This window comes from Microcaecilia unicolor, chromosome 1 (assembly GCF_901765095.1).
Source record: "Microcaecilia unicolor chromosome 1, aMicUni1.1, whole genome shotgun sequence".
In the NCBI taxonomy this organism is placed as follows: Eukaryota; Metazoa; Chordata; class Amphibia; order Gymnophiona; family Siphonopidae; genus Microcaecilia; species Microcaecilia unicolor.
Window position 1 is genome coordinate 250,412,727 of NC_044031.1, and position 19,800 is coordinate 250,432,526.

Genomic DNA, 19,800 nt, shown 5'->3' on the forward strand with positions numbered 1-19,800 from the left:
ATGACGCTTCGGCGTCGCCTCCTCTCCGACATCGGGATGCACCGAAGGCGACCGGTGACGGCGCTTCTTGTCTTTCTTCCGATGCACGTCACCGGCACCGGAGGGCATGGAGGAGGAGGTCGATCCCCCTCGGTCTCGAGATACCGGGTCAGACAGGGTTCGGTCCCGTGGGCCACGAGCTGAGGGCGTGACCGGGGCCGACTGCCCACGCGGCCTCTCACCCCCACTCTCACCGGAGGACCGGCGGGCCGACGGGACCTGTTCTCCTGGGGTCGCTGCCATCGGTGCAGATGTCTCGGGCATCGATACCGGTACCGAAGGGCCGGGCGTCGATACCGATGCCTTCGAGGTCGACGTCGAGGGGCCGGCGCAAGTTCCAAAAAGACGGTCCCGCAGAACTTGCCTCGCAACCTGAGTCCGTTTCCGGAGACCGAGACACAAAGAACACGACTTGAGATTGTGCTCCGGCCCGAGGCACTGGAGGCACCAAGCGTGGGTGTCGGTCTGCGAGATCGGCCGGCCGCAGCGACCACACTTTTTAAATCCACTCGGGACCTTCGAGGACATCGACGGAAAAATCGCGTCGGCGAAGTCAAAGTCGTCAATGGTGGCTAAAATCACACCACGAAAACAAACGACCGAGCGGCCACTAGGCCGCAATGTGGCGTCCCCGCTGGAAGCGAGGGAAAAAAGGGAGCGCGTGTCCCACACGCGCAGGGTTTCTTTTTTTTTTTTTTTAAAGGAAACCGGGCGGTTACGAAAACCGAAAACAGTAGAAAAAAAGCACGATCCGCGTAAACGCGATCGCAAAATCCGGCGGCTGAAGTAGAGAGAGCGGCAAGGCACGACTCTCTCCAGGCGCGGAAAAAAAGGAACTGGCGGGAGCGGTCGCGCACGGGCGGGAAGACGGCCGCGCATGCGCGGTGGGCGTGCCCTGCGTGCCAACCGTCCCGCGAAGCTTCTTTCCGGTTGGTGGGGGCTGCCGCGGACGTCACCCAGTCGTGAGAACAAGCAGCCTGCTTGTCCTCGGAGAAATATACATATACACATATACACACATGCTAGTAAAAAAAGGCCCGTTTCTGTAGGCAAGGAAACTGGCCTTAGGCAGGCAATTCCCCCCCCGCCCCGTGCTATGGCCCCCTCAAAACCCACCCCCTCCCCCGAACCTGCCGGCTAAGGCCCGTTTCATCAGCGGCAGAAACGGGCCTTTTTTACTAGTATATATATATATATATATATATATATATATATATATATAATATATATAATCTTTTTAGAATTCAACAATTTTTTATTAATGACATCACCAATGATCTAGATGAACCATATATCATCATTAACACTCAAATTTGATTATCTTCAACAGAACCCTTCACATATATTCTGTCATTAATCTTTTAACATTTCTCTCCCCCCCTTCCCCACTGATTATACATTTCCAACATTTTTATTGTAAACCGTATCACCATTAAATATACAAAAGTCAGACATGAACTATGTCCAGCAGGGCCAAAGGTTATAAACCATCATACAACTTTATTATGAATATCCCCAACCCTTTCCTGGGTGTTATTTGCCCTTCTTCCATTTTGGTGCAAACCCGAACAAATGTACCACTGTTCCCACGTGACTCATTAATCAAACCCATACCATGTCCCATGAGCACGCATCTCTTATGTTGTCATGTGACTGAATACTTGTAGCCCCTCTGCCCCCTACCCTCTTCTCCTTCCCACCCTACCCTAGCTATAGCAGTAATCAGATGTATGGTCATATGTGTGTGTAACTGTGAGCAGCAAAATGTTCTTCCATACGGTGTGTGTTACCCAAACAAATTCACAACGTGTTAAGAATATGGCTTCTACTTCTCTGCGTTAAGGTCCCCAAAAATGGTCTCCAGATATTAAGGAAGCTCTTTTTGCGTTTGCAAGATCCTCTTGCTGCTCACGCTTCCCATGTCATCAATTGATGTGCTTGATTGCGCCAATGCCAATATTCTGGTGGAGTTTTCGACACCCAGACCTGTAATTTGCATTTCCGTGCCACTAAACTCAGTTTGCGGCACAGAAGTATGTTATCTGCTGATAAGCTCCCGAATGACCCCAAACAGTCCAGAATTAACTGATTCGGGGTGCCCTTTATCTGTGTTGACAATATAAAGGACAGAAACTCCACTATTCGGTGCCAGAATCCCTGTATCTTTACACATTCCCAAAAGGCATAGTAAAATGTATTTTCCTGTTGGCCACATTTCAAGCACACTGGTGATTGAATCCCTCCTGCTCGAAATAATTGAGTATGTGTAAAGTATGCCCTATGGAGTGTCCGAATTCCCTATACCATGCGCCCGTAATTAGTTTAGGAATCCCCTTTATTTGCCTTTCAATATCCCACTTGGTTAAATCTGACCCCAGATCTGCTTCCCACCTCTGCCGGAGTTGGGCTGGCTCCTCCCTCAGAATCAAAATCCATAACTTTTTGTGAATGCCCGAAATAGACGGGGTCTCTGTTGAAATCTCATCATAAAAAGCCTGTACCTTTTCCCCCAGCCTAAACTCAAGCTTTCCTATATCCAGGGGCCGAACATAATGTATCTGATATGCATAAACATCCCCCCATCTACTACTAAACATTTCTACAGCGCTACTAGGGTTACGCAGCGCTGTACAGTTTAACATAGGACAGTCCCTGCTCAAGGAGCTTACAATCTAAAGGACAAATGTACAGTCAGTCAAATTGGGGCAGGCTAGATTTCCTGAATAGGTTAGGTGCCGAAGGCAACATTGAAGAGGTGGGCTTTGAGCAAGGATTTGAAGATGGGCAGGGAGGAGGCTTGGCACAAAGGCTCAGGAAGTTTATTCCAAGCAGAGGGTGAGGGGAGGCAGAAAGGGCAGAGCCTGGAGTTGGCGGTGGTGGAGAAGGGTACTGAGAGGAGTGATTTGTCCTGTGAGCGGAGGTTACAGGTGGGAACGTAAGGGGAGATGAGGGTAGAGAGGTAATGAGGGGCTGCAGACTAAGTGCATTTGTAGGTTAGTAGGAGAAGCTTGAACTGATCGGAAGCCAGTGAAGTGTCTTGAGGAGAGAAGTGATATGAGCATATCGGTCCAGGCGGAGTATAAGACGTGCCGCAGAGTTCTGAACGGATTGAAGGGGGGGATAGATGGTTAAGTGTGAGGCCAGTGAGGAGTAGGTTGCAGTAGTCAAGGCAAGAGGTAATGAGAGAGTAGACGAGAGTTCAGGTGGTGTGCTTAGAGAGGAAAGGGCGAATTTTGCTGATGTTAAAGAGAAAGAAGCGACAGGATCGGCATGTGGTATTAATTGGTCTAATGGTTTAATTGTCCCTGTGGCATCTAGTATATTGTTTAACCTACAATAACCTCTTTCCCATTGCTTAAACACAGTGTATTCCAGTCCCGGTAAAAATTCTGGATTCCCTTTGATTGTTATCAATTCAGATGTACTTGGGTCACCCCCCCAGACTTCTCCCTAGAAATTGCCAGGTTTCCCAGAAGGGCATTAGTAAGATACTTTTACTAAAAGCTTTTGGTATCATATGTCTTGTGATATGTAACAGTGTGATTAAGTTAAAAGCGATGAAAAAAGGCCTCTTCCAACTCACGCGGCACGTGTACACTAGACCCAAAGATCCAGTGTCTCAATGACCTCAAAAGGCAGGCCAGGTTCTAATACCGTGAGGTAGGCCTAGTCCCCCCTGATTCCAATTTCCCATCAAGAACTGCAACTTGTTTCGCCTTCTTTTTTGCCCAGCAAAATCTCATCATAACCTTATAAAATTGTCTAATGTTTTTTTAAGGATCCGTAGCGGTAATGTTTGTGATGCATATAACCATCTGGGTAGGATTACCATCTGGATAAGACTAATGCAGCACAGAAGAAGAGTGTTATTTTCACGTGGGAGCTAGTGTTCATCCACTTAGGTGGATCACTCCTAAGACTAATGCAGGCCACCAAGGGTACCGTCAATACATTCCAAGCATCCAGTTGCCTTTCTGTCCTAATAACCTGTTGACATTTAGTTTATATAAATCTTTAGGGTTAGATGTCAGGAGGACCCCCAAGTATCGAAAAGAAACATTCGCCCATTTTAATGGGAAACCCTCAGTCCACAAATGGCGGGTGCCCGATGTAACTGCTAAGGCCTCTGACTTATCCAGATTTAATTTAAAGCCTGAATAATCTCCAAATAAGCTAAAGGTTTCTAATAGGGCCTCAAAGGACGGTCGCGGATTTGTGACCATAACCAACAAATCATCAGCAAATGCCGCAATTTTGAACTCCTGCCGTTTTATCCTCACTCCAAGCCTGGATGTCTCTAACCATAGGGTCTAAATAAAGCGCAAACAGCAACGGTGACAACGGGCAGCCTTGCCTGGTCCCCCTACTAATCTCAAAGTCCTCAGACCTCCCTCTATTCACCATTATCCTTGCTCGGGGAGAGGAATATAGTGCCTGAATTGCTTGCACAAACCAGCTGTTGAAACCATAGGTATCCAATACATATTTTTAATGAGCCAGCACCATAGGAAAGTTCTCTCGTTATGCGTTCTCTCACATTCACACAAATTAAAAAGGGGAGAGTGCACTTTGCCTCTCCCCTTCCCCAGGTCTGACACCAACACCTCCATTTTTCTCCTTCTCCAAAGCCCAGTTTTTTTTTCTTCCTCCTTAAAATACCCTTCCCCCCAAAAGGTACAACTTTGTTTCCTAGGGCCATCTACAGGCAGCATTCCCCCCCCCCCCCCCACACACACTTACAGGCAAGCATTTACCCCCAGGGGCAGCTCACGGCAGTCTGCTGCCTGAAGCGTGGGGTGATATGGCACCCCCCAGTGCAACAAAAAGAAAGGGCCCCCTGAAAACTCTGATCAGGAAGAAGAGTGAGGAGGTCCCTTCACTCTAAATCAGTGGTTCACATCCCAGTCAAGTTTTCAGGATATTCAGAATGAATATGCAGGTGATAGATTTGAATAGAATGGAGGTAGTGCATGCAAATCTATCGCCTGCATATTCATTGTGGGTATCCTGAAAACATGACTGGCTAAAGCTGGGTTGAGAACCCGGCTCTGAACACTAGGTCAGGCAGTTGCCCCAGGAAAAAATAATGCAATTTATATTCCCAAGCTATATAAAATAACAAAAAAACAAACAAAAAAAACCTGCCAACATGGACTATACACAATAAAAATTGAGTTAAAAATACTGACCCATGACTATGCATTGTCAGTGTTAAATGCAAGCATATATTCTGCATCCACAGGAGCCTTCTTCATGCAACAATGAGTGCAGAGCTGAACTAGAGCATTTCCCCATAGAATTCACCATACAAAATAAAATCTGATTCTGGTTTCATCTCAGTATCAGCAAAATAACCTCTCTCCGGCAGACATATTGGGCCCAATATTCAGCTGGCGGCAGTCAGTGTTTTGCTGACCACTGCCGGCTTTATTCCCGGATATTCATTGCCAAACCATGTCCATACGCCTGCATTGAATATCCAGGCATACGTGGTTTGATAAAACAGCTTTGTGCGATACTCAGCACTTAACCGGCTAGGATTAACCAAATTAAGATAGTACTGTTTGAAGCGGTTATCTTAGCTGCTTAAGTGCTTTATCCCCCTTACAACTCACCATACAGAAATATTCAAATTGTGATTACCACCTCAGGAACAGCACAAGTTTAAAGCAGATGGGTTTTTGTTTTCCCCACTGACTACTTTCAAATAGAAAGAAACACTCAAAACCTATACAGAAAACTTAAACAGCAGCCCTAACCCACCTATGAAAAGACAGTGCTATAAATATTACACAGGACACTAGAGCACCAATATACCTGCTACTGGAAAACTGGACCAAGCTGGACTGTTACACATTTCTTCCCAGACACTACATGCTAGCAGAATCCATCACTTCAAGTCACACATACAGAACATGGACAGACCCTCGGACGTGATACAAAACAGAGGAATCACAAAAAATACACACACAAAAACTGAAATAGAGATCCCCTCAAGAAAACCAGGCTCTAAGCAGTGTGAATACTGGTAAGAGAAACAGAAAAGTTTATTTTCTACTATATTCTACAAAATACAAAAACAGCCAAAAATGTACATTTCACAAAGCAAGCATATATTAGTCCTTAAAAATATTTTTTTTCTTTTCTACCTTTGGTGACGGAGCATTTTATTTTTTCTAAATGGGATGGTCCCAGCCTCTTTTCCACGTGTCAGTCTTCTCCTAAATTCTTTCCAAGGTTGAGTTTTTTCTATTTCTTCTCTCTCCTCTTGTCTTTTTATATTTCCCCCCCTTTTCTCTCAACCTTTAAGTCCTTAATCTCTTTTTCATGTCTCATCTACTTACTAGCTTTTACCATCTCCCTAACCCTTGTGATCTGGCATATTTTTTTCTCCTCCCCATCTATGGGTGGGGCATCTCCCTCCCTCTCTCCTCCCTTCTCCCCCATGAGGTCCAGTGTCACTCTCTCCTCCCTTCCCCTCTTATAAGGCATGGTATTGCTCTCCCTCATCTGGAACAGAAATCTTCAAAATGTCCGGACCACTGGCAGAACCAGCACTGTAAGCATGCTGCCTTCAGCCTGCTTCCGGAAGCCTTCTCTTTGCAGCGTCCCGACAGGAAGCTGCAACAGAAAGGGGAGAGATAGGAGAGTGATACTGGATCCTGGAGGGAGGGGGTGGAAGGAGAGAGGGAGTTACCGCAGCATGCTTACATTGCTAACACTGCTGGTGACAGATTGAAGACTGCTGCACCAGAGGAGGGAAATGGGGGAGACGGGAGAGTGACACTGGATCCTAGAGAGAGGGGGTGGAAGGAGAGAGGGAGTTATCGCAGCACTCAGGGCAATGCCAGTGGTAGCAAGTCATTTGGGGGGCAATGCCCCCCTCAAACTACACCCATGGAGACACAATTTGGCTCTGTTGGGGGAAATAGTGGGTGGAGAAACTGATTGGACCTATCAAATAATTATAATAGTCACTTTTCTGAGCTTGATAGAATTTGTCAGCTAGATGTAAAATACTCCTCGGGTATAGAGTCGTCATCACTTGCATAAATAACCGCATTGAATTTACTCAGCATTTTAGTGGTTGGAGTAAACTCCCTGCAACATATTCCTCTGCGCCTCATGTAGCTGCGAATATGCAACAAGGCTTCCAGAGTGCCTCGTCGCAACTTGTTTCTCAGTTTCAACTTAATGAGGTTCATCTGTGAAAAAGTTCTTTCAACGGCTGCATTACTGAAAGGTAATGCCAACATACATAGCGCAAAATGCCCCAGCTGAAGGAAATCGTGATTTCCTGAAGCATCTATGTGATTAACTACGGTCACCCAAAACTGCTCAATGTCATTATCACTAAAGGTTGGCCATGACAATGTGCTGATTCGCATCCACTGTTGCTCCAGATCGCCAAGATTCCCCTTATACAAAGGTAAAAATGACAACTTCAACAGTTGAGGTTTCTGGGCTCCAAGGACGACAGATGGAGAAAGATCAACTAGAGACTCCAGTTGCTGTATGTTATCTGGTAACCTCTGACGTATTTCCTTCAGAAGTTCTAATAAGTAATCACGACAGTGCTCTTTTATTTGTTCTGCAGATGAGCGTTCAATCTGAGATTCATGCAATGACAACTGAAATTCAATGCCAAAGTTAATAGCTGCCAAAGGTAGATAATTAGACCCATTTTCCAAATTATACGCTAAAGTAGCTCCCCATGACGTAAACGTGGTTGGCCTCAGAATTCGCTGCAGCATGTTGCGATACAACGTTAACAGTTCTGTAACCAGCTGGACAGGGCTCGCTTTATCTGATTCAAATAACTTATTAACTTGGCTTAGTTCTTGCAGTATGGGCCTTAAAAATACCAAGTAAAGCTTGTTTTCAGGTGTGCTAAACATCTGATATAGCAGCTCAGCAGTATAGCTGCACGCCTCCTTTTTCACAATCTGAAAGTGAAGCTTTAGTTCTTCATAATGTTCAAGGACTCGCTGAACACAAGTGGCTATGGACAGCCAGCGAGTGTCTGACAACTTCAGAATCTTCATTGGTTCTTCACCAACATCAATGCATTCATATAACTGTTTGTATTTCTGCTGGCGAATACTACTATGGTAGAACCAGTTATAGGTCTCTGCAATCATGAATTCAACGTTGCTTGGCATCACCATCAGCGCACGTGAAGAACTTAGTTGAATTGAATGGCAAATACACTTTATGTGTACAATGTCAGGGCACACTTCACGGAACCTTGCTATAACAAAATTAATTTTGCCACACATGGTACTACAGCCATCAGTTGCTAAGCCTAAGCACCTGTCTATTGCAAGACGATTTGCTGCAAGAAACTTGGTAATGGTATTGAATATTTCATTTGCTGTAACAGAATCAAGCGATATTATTCCAAGAAATGTGGTGGTTATAGATTTCAAGGAACGACTGTAGTAGCGCACCATCACACAGAGCTGCTTCTCTGGGCCAATATCTGTGCTTTCGTCAATAATTAATGAGTACACTGTCTCATTTTTGTCCAAGTCCGAGATTAATTCTTCATGGACTGCAGGTCCAAGAACATGCTTGATCAGTGCAGAACATTTCATTCGGTGTAGAGCTATGTCTTTGCCTGAAATGTCCTTAATGACCTCACCTAAGTGATCAATTGTTGGAGTACTGGAATGGCATGCAATGTGTGCTGCCAACTTCAGCTCTGCTATCTTGACAGTGTGGTCTACATTCTTTGAATGACAGTCGACATCATATAAAGTCCTCGAACTAGAAAAGGGCGCAGAGTTCCGTTTATGTTTTACTGTTGAAGCATGGCTAAGCAAATTGGTATGATACGCATGGATGTCACATTTACAATATCGGCAAAAAGCTTTGCTATTGTCACCAGGCACACTGTGTATCCAGTCCTTTAAGGCATCATCTTTTTCCCAGTTCTTATTGTACTGTTTTCCATACTGTGCCCACTTTCCCATGATGAGTAATAGCAACTCAGATGTTCACATGTCAGCTCAACTACGGGAGAACAGCACGGCTATCTGTAAAACAAGCTGTGGTAAAACATAAGGACAAAAATCAGAACCATTCTTCAAAACCTATACAGCAGAATACAAATTACAAATGGCAAGACTAATAAAAATTCTAAAACGGTCCTGTAGCATAACACACCTCCTTCATGCCCCCCCCCCCCCCACAGCAAAATCCTGTCTTGATACTATCATCATCTTGCTTCCTCACCTTGACTCCACTCCTCCCCACTAGATACCCATTTGAGAAGGTCATTAGCCAAGCGTGATCCAGAATTGCTCTGCTTTCATCTACTCCCCTTTTCTGCACCCTCTCTACCACTCATCAGTATATTGGATAATCAGCCAGGGGGGTATCTTCACTGAGTGGCGCACTAAAACCTGTTTTCTCTCTTTTTTTTTTTTGTTTTTTTAATTTATTTTGTCCAAAATCATTGAAAAGCATAGTAACTTTTACTGGGTACCTTATCCAGGAGAATCAAATATGTACTTTTGTGGCACTTAGAAGTGCTTCTCAATCTTCTCCTGGAGACACACCTAGTCAAAAAAGAAAAACAATGAAATATAAATCTTCACAGCATGACTATTTCCAGTACTTAAAGGTACCCAATTAAAAGCAAAGTAAACTTTTTATTCAACATAGAAGATAAAACATTAGCCTTGCATAAATAGTGATTCAAGAGTATTAAAACTGTATTTACACCACACATAATCCTTCATGTCTCTTATCAAATTTTCACTATGCTCTCAAACAACACAATGTCTACCATGATGTCATATACTACTAACCTCCACTGTTTGAGCATATACTATTCTATAGTAGTCACGACCATCTTTCCTGCATTGCATGCAGCCAGCAGCTACTCCTTCAGCCAGTTCAACATATCAGCTGATGTGGGGCGTTTTGGTTTGTAGATGGGAAAGAGTCCATCAGGGAGAAAAGCTTTGCTGCCAGGAAACGGCAATAGAATCTCCCAGTTCACTACCAGTCAAGGAGGTTCGACTAAGAACAGATGGCACGACGTAAAAAAGCTGAAGCAGTCTCCTGCACATAGCTGCCATTTTAGTATACCCAAAACAAACATAGCTGCTGCATCCACTTTGTTGTTCTTTATTGTTGGTAGCATTTTTATTTGATCTCACTTATATTTTCAAAAATGCCATCATATATGCAACATACAGATGTATACAGAGGAGCAGTCAAAACAGAATAAATTTCATCAGTTAAAGTAGAAATTAGTTCTAAATCGTAATCAGTGTGTCATTTGGAGGGGCTGGTTATAGGGACTCTGTATTTATGCAGAGATGTTTTCACCAGGTAAAGGGCACCAAAACAGACATTATGTTATGAGAATCAGGTGCTCAACATTCAGAGTTTCTATTTATAAGCACAAGGGTTTTTTTTTTAAACAATTATTAGGTTGAAACCTGGGAACATCTTTTTTTTTTCCTGTGCGTACATCAAAAGATGGTATGTGGGAACTTGCTCCTTTTGTTTTGTGGAATGCAGTTGTATATTATTAGGAGACTGCAAACGATTCAGAATACAGCAGTCAATTTAATTTTTGGACTGTTCAAATTTGATAGCATTTATCCTAGTTAATTTAAAGTTACACTGGCTACCCATTGAAGCCAGAATACATTTTAAGTTAGCTTGTTTTCTTTTTAAGCCTCTGTATGGTTTGGCACTGGATTATTTATACTCTGTTTTTAAATTTACTATTGTTCAGAGAACAAGACACATTGGTACAGTAGGTTACTCTTTTCCCTCAGCCAAAGGGAAAGAGATTATGTTTATTCAAAATTATGCTTGGCCTTTCAAGCAGCAAGGGCGTGGAGCAAGATTGCCACTATTTTCCACTTCTCTCAATCTTATTTTGTTTTCAAGAAAAAGATGAAAACTTTTTTGTTCCAGAAGTATGCAATCGCATGCTGAAAACTACTGAGGAAATGAAACTAGCTTCTTATTAAGTTGTAACCCACGTTGAATTGCGAGGTATTAGCGGGATAAAAGACTGGTTTACCATTACCACTTAATTTGTTTTTACTATTTCAAAGACAGGTATTCAATAACGGGGAAGAGCTTCCTTCATGCTGGTCAGTCCAAAGTCAGTCTAAATGTGCCAACATTGTCCAGTTCTACTGTACATATTTATTTCTTCTTCATGTCTGTTTGGTTGTAAAAGGTATTTTTTTTTATTTTATTTGGACTGTCTCCTGGCTGTGTGTTTGTACATAGATGTGCAATTTTATTACCCAGGCAGGCAAACAATACACCACCAAAATACAGTAGCATGCTATTAGCCAAGTTCATACTAAGTTAATTATATTCAGTGGAAAATAAATCTGTTGGCTGCTTGCTATGTGAATATTCCCGCCATATCATCAAGCAGATCAATCCATAGACTGGTGGGTTGTGTCCATCTACCAGCAGGTGGAGATATAAGGAGGCAAAAGATTGCTCTCTATGTGGTCATGTGCTGCCGGAAACTCCTCAGTATGTTCTTTATCTCAGCAGGTGTGTGGTCACACAGCAGCAGCTCTGGCTAGGTCTCCAAGCCTAATTGTTTAGGTTTTGTTGAGTACCTGGGGTTGAGGGCTCTTCTTGAGCAAGTGAAACCTGGTGCTTCCAGGTTCCTCCTTTTATCCCCCCTCCCGCTGGCTCCGTTTAAAAAAAAACAAAAAAAAACCCAGAAGAGACGTCTGAGAGAAAAACGTCTTTGGTTGCAGCTGTTCACTGGGACTCCAAATCGTTGCAGCTCGGAGCGAAAAGCAGGTAATTTTACCTTTTACTAGCGGGCAGGGGGTTCCCCGAACGGTCTCCATGTGGCTATGGAGTCGGATGGCAAGGGCACGAAAAGACGCTCCCCGGACCGCGTGCGCACGTCTAGTGGGGGGTTCAAAGGCAGAGACACCTTTTTTGGGCGCCTTTCCGGAGTCGGGAGAGTTCCCCGGGTTTTCCTCCAGTGCGGCAGTTTTTCCCACCTTAGGCACCCATCCCCCGCTGGCCGCCCTCCCAGTTGTGGCCGGCCACGCTGCTCGGACGGCTTCTTCTTGGGCCACCCTTTGAGGTGGGAGACGTTAATAGTATGGTCACCCTTGACTCTTGTGACAGTAAAAAGTTGGCGAAATTAAAGCACTATTCTTCCCGCGCGGCTCCTTCGCGGAGTGTCGCGGCGGACGCCATTTTGGATGCGCAGCGCACCTCTCCCTTGCTCTTGGGAGCGCAGGTTGAGAGTGCCTCGAGGACCGTGGCCCAGGCTGCAGAAGTGAACAGTCTGGGGGTTTTTCCTCTGAGTTTATTTTGCTGCTGCATCAGGATTTTCTTATGCAAAACGCTGCCCCTGCTCCCCTGTCTGATAAGGGTGACGAGGCGTCTATGATCAAACGCCCTCTGGTGGATCTCCAGGCCCTAGGGGACTGTCTCCTCTGATGTGGATGAGGGCACTGTATCGGAGTTCTCCCAAAGGTCCTTAGGGGATTCTTTGGAGGAGACTGATCCTCACTGGGATGGAGCGGATGACCCCTCTGCAGCACGGCTTTTTCGCTCAGAGTATTTGCCCAACCAGTGAGTGCAGGCCATGAACATTCTGAAAATTTCCTCTCTGGAGGAAGGCCCTCTCTCAGCCTCGGTGGGCTCAGCCATTATGATGGGAACTAAGTGCCCGCCTAGAACCTTCCACGTTCATGAAGCCATGCAGACTTTAAACTTGGCTCAATGGGATGCCCCTGAAGCGAGCCTTAAAGTAGCCAAAGCCATGTCCCGTCTGTACCCTCTGCCTGAGGGTGAACGGGAGGCCTTTCTCTGGCCTACAGTGGACTCTTTAATCACTGCGGTGACTAAGACGACGGCTCTGCTGGTGGAAGGTGGCACTGCCCTGAAGGACGCTCAGGACAGATCGGAGGCGGCCTTAAAGTTGGCCTTTGAGGTGGCCGCCCTGAGTTTGCAAGCCTCGGTTTGCGGCTCCTATGTGGCCAGGGCATGCCTGACCGTTTTGCAGCGGACTTCCCCCTCGGATTCTTCCTTGAGGGCGGACTGGCCGGCCCTGGAGTCAGGCTTGGCCTACTTGGTGGACTTGCTGTATGATGTCTTGAGAGCCTCGGCTAAAGATATGGCTCAGACAGTCTCTGCCCGGCGGTGGCTGTGGCTCAAGCACTGGTCGGCTGACCATGCCTCAATCTCGCCTAGCCAAGTTGCCTTTTAAAGGCAAGCTGCTCTTTGGGGATGAGCTGGACAAGATCGTGACGGAGCTCGGCACGTCTAAGGGCAAGAGGTTGCCAGAGGGCAGGGCTCGGGCCGACAGTGCTCGCCCTGGTTCCTCCAAGGGCCGATTTCAGGAAGCCTGTCTGTATCACCCGGGCAAGTCGACCTCTTCCTTCAAGCGGAACTTCTCCCCCAAGCAGCATTCCTTTCGCAGGGACCGCCGGCCGGAGGTTCGTCCTCCGGCCCTCCCCCAGGGTCTCGTACCCAATGACGGGGCCCTGGTCCATGCCCCAGAGCAGATAGGACGACGGCTATCCTCGTTTCTGGGAGAGTGGACCAGGGTAACTTCAGATGCTTGGGTTCTGGAAGTCATCAGAGATGGCTACAAGTTAGAGTTCTGCCGGCCCTTGAGAGACAGGTTTGTGAACGCTCCCTGCAAGTCTCCAGTCAAAGCGGACTTTGGACAACCTGATCCACCTGGGCGCGGTGGTTCCAGTGCCAGTAGATCAACTTGGCAATGGACGTTACTCCATTTACTTTGTGGTGCCCAAGAAGGGAGGCTCTGCCCGGCCTATTCTTGACCTCAAGGGAGTCAATCGGGCCTTGAAAATACGGCACTTCCGGATGGAGACTCTCCGCTCCGTAATAGCTGCGGTGAAAAAAGGAGAATTCCTGGCATCCTTGGACATCAAGGAAGCTTACTTACATATTCCCATCTGGCCGCCTCATCAGCGCTTCCTGCACTTTGCAGTCCTGGGTCGACACTTCCAGTTCAGAGCCCTCCCGTTCGGGTTGGCTACTGCTCCGCGGACCTTCTCCAAAATAATGGTGGTCATCGTGGCTTACCTCCACAAGGAAGGAGTGCAAGTCCATCCCTATCTGGACGACTGGCTGATCCGAGCCCCCTCTTACGCAGAGTGTGGGAGAGCTACGGACAGGGTTATTGCTCTTCTGAGCTCCCTGGGATGGATTGTCAACTGGGAGAAGAGCCAGCTGCGCCCAACTCAGTCCCTGGAGTATCTGGGAGTTCGATTCGACACCCAAGTGGGCAGAGTGTTCCTGCCAGACAACCAGAGTCTCAAGCTTCGGGCCCAGGTAGACTGGTTCCTAGCCTCCTCTACTCTTTGGGCTTGGGACTATGTGCAGCTGTTGGGCTCCATGTCGGCCACGATGGAAGTAGTGCCCTGGGCCAGGGCCCATATGAGACCACCTCAGCACTCTCTTCTGCGGCGGTGGACTCCAGTTTCGGAGGATTAAGCTGTACGCCTTCCCTTAGATCCAGCGGTGCGCAAGGTGCTGAGAGTTGGTGGCTGAGTCCAGACAAGCTGTCTGCAGGAATGCCTCTCACGACCCCGGAGTGGGCTGTCGTCACGACGGACGCCTGGTTGACAGGCTGGGGAGCCCACTGCCTGGGAAGGACAGTGCAGGGGCTCTGGTCTCCTGCAGAGGCGAAGTGGTCCATCAACCTCCTGGAACTCCGGGCCATTCGGTTGGCATTTCTAGAGTTTCTCCCGGTACGGGTCCTGCCGTACAATGCCATGGCTGTGACCTATGTCAATCGCCAGGGAGGTACCAGGAGCGTCCCTCTAGCCAAGGAAGCCATGAAGCTATGCCTGTGGGCGGAAGCGAATCTGGAACAGCTGTCGGCGGCCCACATTGCGGGAGTCATGAATGTCAAGGCGGACTTTCTCAGTCGCCATACTTTGGATCCCGGAGAGTGGCAGCTGTCTGCTCAGGTGTTCTTGGACATCACAAAGCGCTGGGGCCAGCCGAGCCTGAATCTGATGGTGTCCTTGGCCAATTGCCGCGTTTTTTCAGCAGAGGACGGGACCCTCGCTCTCTGGGAGTTGATGCTCTTCTCCAGCAGTGGCCGGCACAGGAGCTTATCTACGTGTTCCCGTGTTGCCTGGTAGCAAAGCATCCGGGCCAGGTGATCCTGGTGGGTCCGGATTGGCCCAGACGTCCCTGGTATGCGGACTTAATCAGGCTCTCAGTGGACAACCCTCTGAGGCTCTTGCATCAGGGTCCCCTTGGTGATGGAGGATCCCTCCCCCTTTGGTCTTACGGCCTGGCTCTTGAGCGGAAGCGGCTGAGGAAGAAGGGCTTCTCAGACAAGGTCTTCGCAACTATGTTGAGAGCGAGGAAGCGCTCTACTTCTACTACTTACGCCGGGGTTTGGTGTACCTTTGCATCGTGGTGCGAGGCAGGCTCTTTATCGCCTTTCACTGCTTTAATATCTTCAGTGTTGGCGTTCTTGTAAGAGGGTCTGGAAAGGCCTGTCGCTCAGTTCGCTGAAAGTCCAGGTGGCGGCTCTAGCTTGCTTCAGGAGCCGTCTGAAGGGTGCTTCCCTGGCTTCGCAGCCAGATGTGGTGCCCTTTTTCAAAGGAGTTAATCACCTGCGCCCTCTGCACTTGATAGTGCCTACTTGGAATCTCAATCTGGTGCTGCGGGCCTTGCAGAAGCCGCCCTCTGAGCCCTTGTCGAGGGTACCGCTGAAGGACCTGACGTTGAAAGCGGTCTATTTGGTGGCTATCACTTCAGCCAGAAGAGTTCCCTAGCTCCAGGCACTCATGTCGAGAGCCGTTCCTGCGGTTCACTGAGGCAGGAGTTTCGATTCACCCAGTGCCTTCCTTCCTGCCCAAGATTGTTTCTCGCTTCCATGTGAATCAGCAGCTTTGTCTACCCTCCTTTCATAGGGAGGATTACCGAAAAGGAGTACCCTGCTCTCAAATGTCTGGATGTTAGACGAGTCATCATCAGATACTTGGAAGTGACCAATGATTTCCAGAAGTCATATCACCTGTTTGTGCTGTTCGCAGGCCCTCGTAAGGGTCTGCAGGCATCTAAGCCTACTGCAGCACGTTGGGTCAAGGAGACGATTGCAGCAGCTTATGTAGCGGCAGGGAAGATTCCGCCTATTCAGCTGAAGGCTCACTCTACTAGAGCACAGGCGGCCTCGATGGCGGAGTCCAGATCTGTCTCCTTGGAAGAGATTTGCAGAGTGGCTACTTGGGCGTCGGCTCATACCTTCTCACGACATTACCGCTTGGATGTGGCTGCTCGGGCCGAGGCCCAGTTTGGAGCTTCAGTGTTGCGTTCAGGGATTTCCATGTCCCGCTCTGGGTGAGTACTGCTTCGGTGCATCCCACCAGTCTATGGATTGATCGGCTTGATGATATGGAAGGTAAAATTATGTATCATACCTGATAATTTTCTTTCCATTAATCATAGCCGATCAGTCCATAGTCCCTCCCAGATATCTGTATTGTTTGTGTTCTGGTTTCCAGTTATATTTCAGGTTCAAGTTCAGTCTTCAGTTCCTGTTCAGAAGGACTTCCGTGTTCAAGTTCTTCCAATTGGAGTTTCATCGAGTCGAGATGATTTTGTGTTACAGTGAGCTGCTGCTTCCTCTCCCCCCGTTTCGACGGTGACTGGATTGATAACTAAATTATGCCGGCGCTCCCTCCCGCTTCGTGCGGCAGTAGGGCAGCTTTGTATCCCTCCTGCTTCGGTGGTGTTAGGGTAAGCCAGCTCCTCCCGCGGTTGCGGTAGAGGGATAAGCCAGTTCCCCCTGCGTCGGCGGGTGTGGTTTCCCGCCCACCGCCCCGGCGGTGGTGAGCTGGGCAGAGTGTCCCTTTGTGGGTGTAATTCTCTAAGTGCTGAGTCCTGCGGATGGAGCTTTGATATCGACATACTGAGGAGTTTCCGGCAGCACATGACCACATATAGGGAGGCAAAAGATTACTCTATCTCCACCTGCTGGTAGATGGACACAACCCACCAGTCTATGGATTGATCGGCTATGATTAATGGAAAGAAAATTATCAGGTATGATACATAATTTTACCATCATTGTTTCATTATTGCTACCAAGAATTACATATTATGGGTAGGGCTGCACATTAATTGCAATTAATAAATTAATCACCTACTACCTGGCATCACTGGCTCCCTCACCCTTCCGCAGTATCTTTTGAAATGGGAACTCAGGAGGCCTGCAGTCAAGTCTTAGAGGGGGGAGACGGAGAGAGAGAGAGAACAAAGACTTTGTACTGCGGGTGTGCGGGGGGACTTCAGGGAACCAGAGGCAGGGGAAGGGAAAATTAGGTTCTTACCTTGGTAATTTTCTTTCCTTTAGTCATAGCAGATGAAGCCATTACGTATGGGTTGTGTCCATCAACCAGCAGGGGGAGATAGAGAGCACTCAACTTTCCACAGTGCCTCATGGCCAGCCAGCTCCACTGCCTCTTCAGTATTTGAAGCTTCCAAAGCAGTATAGCAAACCACAACAGGAATAACATGAACTTTCCTCACAGCGAACGATGGCCCCTTAAGGGCATGAACTCAAAAAAGGAGGGAATGAACTCATCCTCCTGGAGGGAATAAACTCGTCCTCCACTTTGTATAAACGGAGGGAATACTTGCATCCTCCAAAACAAACTGGAGGGAATGGACTCATCCTCCTATAAGTGAACATGAATCCTGAAGACTGGTTTTCCAACTTTCTCCCAAGGAAGGAACTTCAGGAAACAAGAACAGAACCTGAAACAGATTCACAGCATACAGACAATCATACAGGGAGGGCTCATGGCTTCATCTGCTATGATTAAAGGAAAGAAAATTACCAAGGTAAGAACCTAATTTTCCCTTCCTTGTCATCAAGCAGATGAAGCCATTACGTATGGGAAGTAAACAAAGCAATCCCTATATAGGGTGGGAACAGGTCACACCACGTGCTAGCACTTGTGCTCCAAAACGCACATCCCTCCTAGCAGCCACATCCAGCTTGTAATGTCGGGCAAAAGAGAGCTTAGAAGCCCATGTTGCTGCACTGAATATCTCTTGACGAGAGAGTGCTCCAGTTTCAGCCCAAGAGGAAGAAATTGCTCTGGTAGAATGCGCCTTAAAGGCTACAGGCGGAGACCGGCCAGCAAGCAGATAAGCTGAAAAGATAGTTTCTTTGAGCCAGCGGGCAATAGTGGCTTTAGACGCTGGAGACCCTCTGCGAGGACCTGATAGCAAACCAAACAGATGATCATAGATCCTGAAAGAGATAGTAACTCGCAGATACTGCAGCAGACTCCTGCGCACATCCAACAGGTGCAACTGCCCAAAAGATTCTAGAAACTCCTCCTTATCAAAGGAGGGCAAGAAAATAGGCTGGTTTAGGTGAAACGCTGAAACCACCTTACGCAAGAAGGAAGGCACGGTCCGAACCGTGACCCCAGACTCTGAGAATTGCAGAAATGGGTCTCTACAGGACAGCGCCTGGAGCTCTGACACCCGTCTCGCCGAAGTAATGTCCACAAGAAAAACAGCCTTTAGTGTCAAATCTTTCTTCGATGCTCGCCGAAGCGGCTCAAAAGGAGAAGCCTGCAGGGCTTTCAAAACTAGCCCCAGGTTCCAAGCTGGACAGGGTGCTCGCACAGAAGGCCGGAGCCGAAGCACCCCACTAGGAAACTGTTCCACATCTGGATGAGCAGCTAAAGACATGCCTTCAACCTTACCATGAAGGGAGGCCAACGCTGCCACTTGCACCCGCAGGGAATTATAGGCCAAGCCTATTTGTACACCATCCTGCAAAAAGTCCAGAATCGGCAAGACAGGAGTCTACATGGGTGTGATCGCTTTTGCAGCACACCAAGACTCAAACTGGCGCCAAATCCTGGCATAAGCCACGGAAGTGGAACGCTTGCGGGCCTGCAGGAGAGTGGAAATGACTGTTTGAATAGCCTTTGTCCCTCAATTGCGCCCTCTCAATTGCCATGCCATAAGACCAAAGCGGCAGGTGTCCTCCATGGCTACCGGGCCCTGTGACAACAGGTTCGGTACCAGAGGTAACGGAAGGGGAGCCTCCACTAGCATCTGTCGGAGGTCCGCATACCAAGGCCTCCTGGGCCAATCCGGGGTGATGAGGACCACTTCTCCTGGGTGCAGCCGAATCCGCAGGAGCACGCGCCCTATCAAGGGCCACGGAGGGAACACATAGTAGGCCCGGAGGCCAGGGCTTAGTCAAGGCATCCAACCCTGCCGAGCGATGATCTCTCCAACTGCTGAAGAAGCACGGGACTTTGGCATTTGAACTTGTCGCCATAAGATCCATCACGGGCTTGCCCCATTTGGCACATATCTGCAGGAATACTTCGTCTGCTAGTTCCCATTCTTCTGGATCGATCTGATGCCTGCTTAGATAATTGGCTTGCACGTTGCTCTGACCTGCAATGTGAGCTGCCGACAGAAACTGAAGATGCAGCTCGGCCCAGTGGCAAATCTGTTCGGCCTGCGCGGCCAGTGCTCTGCACTGAGTGCCGCCTTGTCGATTTATGTAGGCCACTGCTGTCGTGTTGTCCGACATCACTCTGACAGCCAATCCTTCCAGAGTCACTTGAAAGGCCAGAAGTGCCTGAAACACCGCTTTCAACTCCAGGCGGTTGATGGACCACTCCGACTCCTCGGGTGTCCATAGACCCTGGGCTTGCTTCCCCTTGCAATGTGCGCCCCAGCCCTTCAGGCTGGCATCTGTCACTACTA

At 47.9% G+C, this 19,800-nt stretch overlaps 1 protein-coding gene across 3 annotated transcripts in view; it reads right to left on the minus strand.

Moving 5' to 3' along the window:
* Positions 1–6,140: 6,140 nt before the first annotated feature.
* Positions 6,141–19,800, minus strand: part of LOC115471716 — a 34,673-nt gene continuing 21,013 nt past the window's right edge. For all 3 annotated transcript variants that reach the window (XM_030205525.1, XM_030205519.1, XM_030205511.1), the window contains 2 exons: positions 9,530–9,602; positions 6,141–9,089 (listed from right to left, as the gene is read on the minus strand). In XM_030205525.1, the coding sequence (XP_030061385.1) occupies positions 7,041–9,014 (1,974 nt within the window). In that variant the 5' untranslated portion in view covers positions 9,015–9,089; positions 9,530–9,602 and the 3' untranslated portion in view covers positions 6,141–7,040. The remainder of the gene's footprint in view (positions 9,090–9,529; positions 9,603–19,800) is intronic.